Source organism: Mercurialis annua, linkage group LG1-X, assembly GCF_937616625.2.
Source record: "Mercurialis annua linkage group LG1-X, ddMerAnnu1.2, whole genome shotgun sequence".
Lineage (NCBI taxonomy): Eukaryota > Viridiplantae > Streptophyta > Magnoliopsida > Malpighiales > Euphorbiaceae > Mercurialis > Mercurialis annua.
This window is the reverse complement of record NC_065570.1, coordinates 3,154,174-3,160,361: the sequence shown is the minus strand read 5'-3', so window position 1 is coordinate 3,160,361 and position 6,188 is coordinate 3,154,174. Positions and strand designations below refer to the sequence as shown.

General features: G+C 32.8%; 1 protein-coding gene across 2 annotated transcripts; it reads left to right on the top strand.

The window, feature by feature from the left end:
- The first annotated feature begins 496 nt into the window (after positions 1-496).
- LOC126666022 (cold-responsive protein kinase 1-like) lies at positions 497-5,414 on the top strand. Of its 2 annotated transcripts, none has more exons than XM_050358965.2 (7): positions 497-655; positions 1,030-1,152; positions 2,069-2,130; positions 2,731-2,941; positions 3,050-3,290; positions 3,473-3,620; positions 4,669-5,414. In XM_050358965.2, the coding sequence occupies exons 2-7, from the start codon at positions 1,095-1,097 to the stop codon at positions 4,996-4,998; spliced, it is 1,050 nt and encodes a 349-aa protein (XP_050214922.1). In that variant the 5' UTR covers positions 497-655; positions 1,030-1,094; the 3' UTR covers positions 4,999-5,414. The 2 variants fall into 2 exon arrangements, with proteins under 2 accessions (XP_050214922.1, XP_050214921.1); XM_050358964.2 differs by having other exon boundaries at positions 500-655; positions 2,018-2,130.
- The last annotated feature ends 774 nt before the right edge of the window (positions 5,415-6,188 follow it).

Here is a 6,188-nt window from a genome sequence, read left to right as displayed (position 1 = left end):
AATAATTTAAAATTAAAACAGCTCCAATAAACAAAAAAAACATTTTTTTATATTAAAACCAAACCGGCTGAAAGTTATTGGTTTTACACGATCTAAAAAAGGTTTTCTATAGAACCCTGTTTTTCCTAAAATAGATAGGCGACAAACATTCTTGCTGAAGCCAAGAATGCTTAATAAAAAGGTGGGGGAACAAGAGTTGTCAATGAGACACCAGTACCACCAATCAAACTTGTTCAGAGGTTTTGACTTCGAAGCATACGAGTCTGCAACGATCGGTTAATACGGCGGGCCAGTTTTTTCGCTAACCCTACCTAAATTAAAAAAATTGAATTCTAATTGATTAAAATAGTTAAATATATCTTATTTGATCTAAAATACAAATTTGAAGATTCAATTTACTAAAAACCATTAAATGCGACTTATTTACTCTAAAATACAAATTGAAGGACTGGATTGACCCTTTGCTAAAAAAAACGGTCGCTATCTCCAAAACACTGAAACCGCACCATTTCCATGTTCTCACTCATCAACTCCACTGCCGGCTAAACCTAACTTAAATTCTTAATTTCTCATTACTATTTCCGATACTAAAACAATTCTCTGACAATTTCTCTTCATTTCAGAAGAATATTATCAGATTTTTACTTCAAACGAGGTACGATTCGTCTCTTAATTATCAGTTTTACTATTCGTAAGTGTAAATTTTCCTGTGTTTAGGTACCTTTGCACACACGGCACTATTAATCTCAAAACTAAGCTGATTCTCGTACACTTTGTTTCATTTTTAGCAAATTTGTTAGTTTAAATGAGTTCTTAGTTGAATTTAGTGAGTAATTTATGGTTAATTAGCAGTATTAATGACGATAATAATGCTTTTGATTTTAAAAGTCGTGTCTAGATAGGGAAATTTGAATTTGTTGACGATTACTGTACGGTAAAATGCATTTATGTTTAAGTTCATTGAATCTGTTTTTTTTTCTTCTAAATATTTTTAATAGTTATTGAATTTTGTTATGTTGTATTTGAAAGGTATAAACTATGTGATTTGCGAAGAAAGAGTGTAGCAGATAGGAAAATTGCAGGCGGAGGGAGATATGAGGTGTAGTTGTTTTGGTTCAAGAGAGAGTACTACTGCTAGGGATTATCACGACGGTAAGCAATACAATTCGGTTAGATTAGTGCAAATTATGATATATATGATTATGCTTATGTCTGTTTTAGTACATAGTGTTTGGGAAGTCTAGCAATTGGTTTATTTAGTCGATTATCATGTTTGGAAATTTATGTTTGGATTTGGAATTCAAATGAACAAAACTATTTGTTAGAAAGTTGAAGCAAAATCATGCATCAAATGATTTATGACAGGATTTTGCTAAAATTGATTTGAATTGCTTTATCTGCCACGTAATTTGTTCCGAACAAAGACTTAAATTTTGCTCTATGTATTTCTTTCTGATGAACTCTAATCATGTCTTAGTCGATGTATTTCCAAGCATAATCGCAATACCTGTTTGTTACAAAGTTCAATTAACATGTGGATTCAGTTTAAGTGCTAAAATATTTCAAATATACCAAACCTGCTTATGTCGCATTTATTTGTTATTAGAACCCTTTTCTACACATAATCAGTTGTAATAAAAAAAAAGTGACGATCTACTGTCTCGCAATTGGGTATTTCCAAGGGCATTTATTTGCTACTAGAACCCTTTCTATATTGTGTTTGGGAGGTCTAGCAATTGGTTATGATTATGCCTACATATCTGTCTTAATGCATAAGGTTTGCTTTTAACATGTAATTTGTCCTTTATAGCTAGCCATGAGATATAGTTACTCTTTTGTTTGAATCAATGATGAGCTTCTCTACTAGCTGTCTTAAAAGTCATTTAATTGAACTGCAACATGGAAGGCATTAATCAGCTGGCTGATCCTTGATTTTGTAACATTTTGTTGTGATTTCTTTGTGCATCTTACTTTTCTGCTGGTTTTATTTCTTTAATTCTCTTTTTTGTGTTTATAGAGGATTTGCTTCGCGATATTAATCATTTCTCATATAATGAATTAAGATCAGCAACAAACAACTTTGGTTCCACCAATAAGATTGGACGAGGAGGATTTGGAACCGTGTACAAGGTACGTAAAATTTGCAGATTTATAGCATGTTAGTATAATGATATTCGTTGGTAACTTAAATTAATAATTATCTTCATATTCCTCTAGTTTGGGATGTATTCTTATATAAGTAAGCTCAGTTAAGAAACAGGCCTTGCTAAAATAAAACAGTTTGGATATCTTATGCTTCAAATACTGATACCTTACTTTTCAACTCACTTAAAACTATCATTAAGTTTTTTTCTGCACGTCCCATCCCGCTATATCTATAACAACAGGGTAGTTTAGATTCTTATACTTGTTTGTTGCTATCAATTATGGCTTCACTTAAGCTCATGAACCTAACCCTTTCTTCGGTTGAAATCTACTCTAAACTTCATTTCATTTGCAAATGAAATTATTTAGTAGTTCATTGACATAAACATGATTGATTTTGCAAAATTTAAAAATAGAGTTTCTAAATGAACTTCTAAGTAAACCAAATACAACTATACATCTTTAAATGAATTACACAAAAACTATTGGAATAGATTTGAACCAAACATACAGAACATTGGTATATAAGATCTAGTCTCTTGTTTATAGAACTGCTTGCTTATTTTAGTTTTGCAATGTTGCTAGGGAACCTTGAAAAAGGGCAGACAAGTAGCTGTGAAGACACTTTCTGCGCAATCAAAGCAAGGAATGCGAGAATTTTTAAACGAGATCAATACTTTATCTCAAGTTAGGCATCCAAACCTTGTTGAGTTGAAAGGCTGCTGTGCTCTTGGAGCTAATCGAATCTTAGTGTATGAATATGTAGAAAATAGTAGTCTTGATCGTGCATTGCTAGGTAACATTTTTTCATAAAGATTTAGTGAGGTATAGAACTGAGAGATCAATCCAAAGAAGGCGGGGTTCAAATATGTTGTTATATCATATACTTCTCTTATCTTTGTAGGTTCTCAGAATGCAGATAGAATGATACTGGACTGGAGAAAAAGATCTGCAATTTGCTTGGGTATTGCCAAGGGCCTTGCTTTTCTTCATGAAGAACTAGTGCCGCATATTGTGCATAGAGACATCAAAGCTAGTAATATACTTCTTGATAAAGACTATATACCAAAGATTGGAGATTTTGGGTTGGCAAAACTTTTTCCAGATAATATCACTCATATTAGCACAAGAGTAGCTGGAACGACGTATGTCCTTCAACTTCTAACTTCTGATTGATGGTTAATTTATTCAGTTTGCAATTTTTTTTCTTTTGGTCTCTGTAAACCTTTTTAAGTCGCTCAATCATTGGCGCTAATTTCTTCGGTAAAGTTATTTGTTCAAAGTCAAAACAAAATCTTAACTTTTTTTGTTTTGTTTTTCCATACAGTGGATACTTGGCGCCCGAGTATGCTATGGGAGGCCCCTTAACAATGAAGGCTGATGTGTATAGTTTCGGAATTCTCATCCTTGAAATAGTTAGTGGCAGAAGCAGCGGAAAGCCTTGGGGAGTATCACAGAAGCTCCTCCTAGAATGGGTACGTTTATTTTCTCTCTCTGTTTCATGCAGCTGTATTTTGGCAATCATGTCTTGCCGGTTTCATATTTCCTCATCACTGTTCTCTTAAATATTTTAGTAGTAGACTAATGAGCATGTGCGTTAGGATCAATTAACTCACATTTAGCCACAATACCCTCTATGTTTGGGTCAATTAACCACCAAGTTGTACAAAATGGATGCTTTCGGTGACCATGATGACCCAATTTGGGGGTTAAATAAAGAGTATTGTCTCTGATTGACCTGAACATAGAGAGCATTGTCCTTCATTATGAAAATGCTGAAGTCTGAGTTAATTGACCGTGACGTACAAATTAAGGCAACTCGATGATCCTTTGTTCGTAAATTAATCATTCACTTCCCTAGATCTTGTTATATGTACCACTCAAATAACCTTTGGGCCCAGGACATTGGCTCAAAATGATTAATCACACTCCGAGTATTGTGGTTCACCGGCGCCCTTTTCTTCAGGCCAGTTTCAACACAATAACACCATTATTAGTAGAAGAATTTACAGCCTATGCGCTCTTTTTTTTTACAAAAACATATTTCTTTTTAATTTTTCAATTAAAATATGTTTTTTTTTAAATCTATTGAAGATATATGAAAAAGCTACCACAAAACTACTAAAAAGCTATTAAAACATATTTGTGTAATCAGTCCCACAAAAAGAGGTATTTTTATCAAAATGGAAAAACCTTATTAATAACAATCAACTTACCTTCGTGCCCAAGCAACTGACTCAAAATGGTTAATCCAGATCAATTTAGAAGTTGAATATTAATTATTAAAAACCACTCTCACCCGCAAGCAACCATCTTAAAATGGTTAATCCATAATTATAAATTTAGTAGTTGAATCTTAATCATTATTTTGACAAAAAAAAATCTTAATGATTATAACCCCATTTATATTTTGGATGTATTCGTATTTTGGATGTGGGATGTTACATTATATACGGTGACTCCGTTGCTCAACACTTTCAGTAGCAATCTTGTTCTGTCTACCGATCACATTCTGCTATACAGGCATGGGAGCTCTACGAAGGAGGGAATCTTTTAGAGTTAGTTGATCTACAACTAGGAGAATTTCCAGAGGAAGAAGTAATTAAACACGCGAAAATAGCACTATTCTGCACCCAAGAAGTAGGTAGCCGGAGGCCGCTTATGAGCCAGGTTGTTGAGATGCTCACAAAGAATATCCGTCTAAACGAGAAGCTTCTTTCAGCTCCAGGTTTCTTTCAAGATTTACCTGGTCTCAGCGGGGGACCGTCCTTGACGAAAAAACCATCTGATGATTCTAGCAGCCACCAAATGAGCTCTGTTCCTGTAACAATCACTGAGGTGGCACCTAGATGAACATCAACCATTTGTTGCTGACATTGTCTAGAATGAGATTAATTAGTTAGTAGGCTTATTCATGTATGTAATCTTTTCCATATATTTGGGGGAATATTGAGAAGAGTCTTATAGAAGTGGTGAGTTTATATTGTTGTTTAAGATGGGGGAATAGTGTAGGGGTGTAATTGGGTCGAGTCATTCGTTAGTTAATCAAAATTGACTCGAAAAATATTTGAAACTGACTCGACTCATGTTGAGTCGAGTTTGAGTTCGAGCTAATCAAGTTAAATTATTGAGTCGAGTTTGAACTCTAAAATACTTGGCTCGTTGAGCTCGCGAGCCTAGACGAGTTTTAGTTAATTTATACTTTTACCTTTTATGTTTGTATATATTTACAATAATACCTCTAATTTACATTAAATTTTAATTTTAAATATTTATATCGATAATTAAGTCAAGTCAAGTTGAACTCGAGTCTCAATTATTTTGCAGAGTTTTGAGTTTGAGCTCCTTGAATGATATTCGATCAAGTTCGAGTCGAGTTTTGAGCTTCAAATTTTAGAGTTGAGCCGAGCTCGAGCTTATTAGTGTTTCGACTCAACTCGACTTAATTACACTCTTAGAATAGTGAAAAGAGGCGGATTCGAAATTCATTTTTATTCGGACTAAACAACATGTAAACAATAAATACCTATAAATATCATCATTTGCATAAAATGTAAATTAATGAAAAACAGTAGTAAATATTAGACCTAATTACTTAAAAAACCCTCACCTTGTAATATTTCTTCGTTTATACCCTGATCTAGGAAAAAGTTCATTTGTATCCTTTTTTTAATTTTTCATTTTCGTCTCTACCCTAAAGAGCTAATTTGACCTCTTTTCATTTGAAAAAAAATATTCAAAACGATCCTTTATATTTAGCTTATATTCTAATTAAACATTAATATTATTAATCATTTATAATATTTTCATCATTTAATTAATTTAACTGTCAAAAATTTAAATTTTAGGGTAGAGATGAAAATGAAAAATTAAAAAAAGGGTACAAATAAATTTTTTCCTACATGAGGGTATAAACGAAAAAATGTTATAAGGTGGGGGTTTATTAAGTAATTAGACCTAAATATTACAAGAATGATTTTATATTAAATTTGATCACCACGATGCAATTATATTTTTCGCTTCTGCATATCTTCAAACTCTCA

Coding starts and splice junctions, on each gene's coding strand:
- LOC126666022 (XM_050358964.2), top strand. CDS start 1,095: ATGAGGTGTAGTTGTTTTGGTTCAAGAGAGAGTACTACTGCTAGGGAT. Junction 2,942..3,049: donor TCTTGATCGTGCATTGCTAG/GTAACATTTTTT, acceptor TTATCTTTGTAG/GTTCTCAGAATGCAGATAGA. Junction 3,621..4,668: donor AGAAGCTCCTCCTAGAATGG/GTACGTTTATTT, acceptor TCTGCTATACAG/GCATGGGAGCTCTACGAAGG.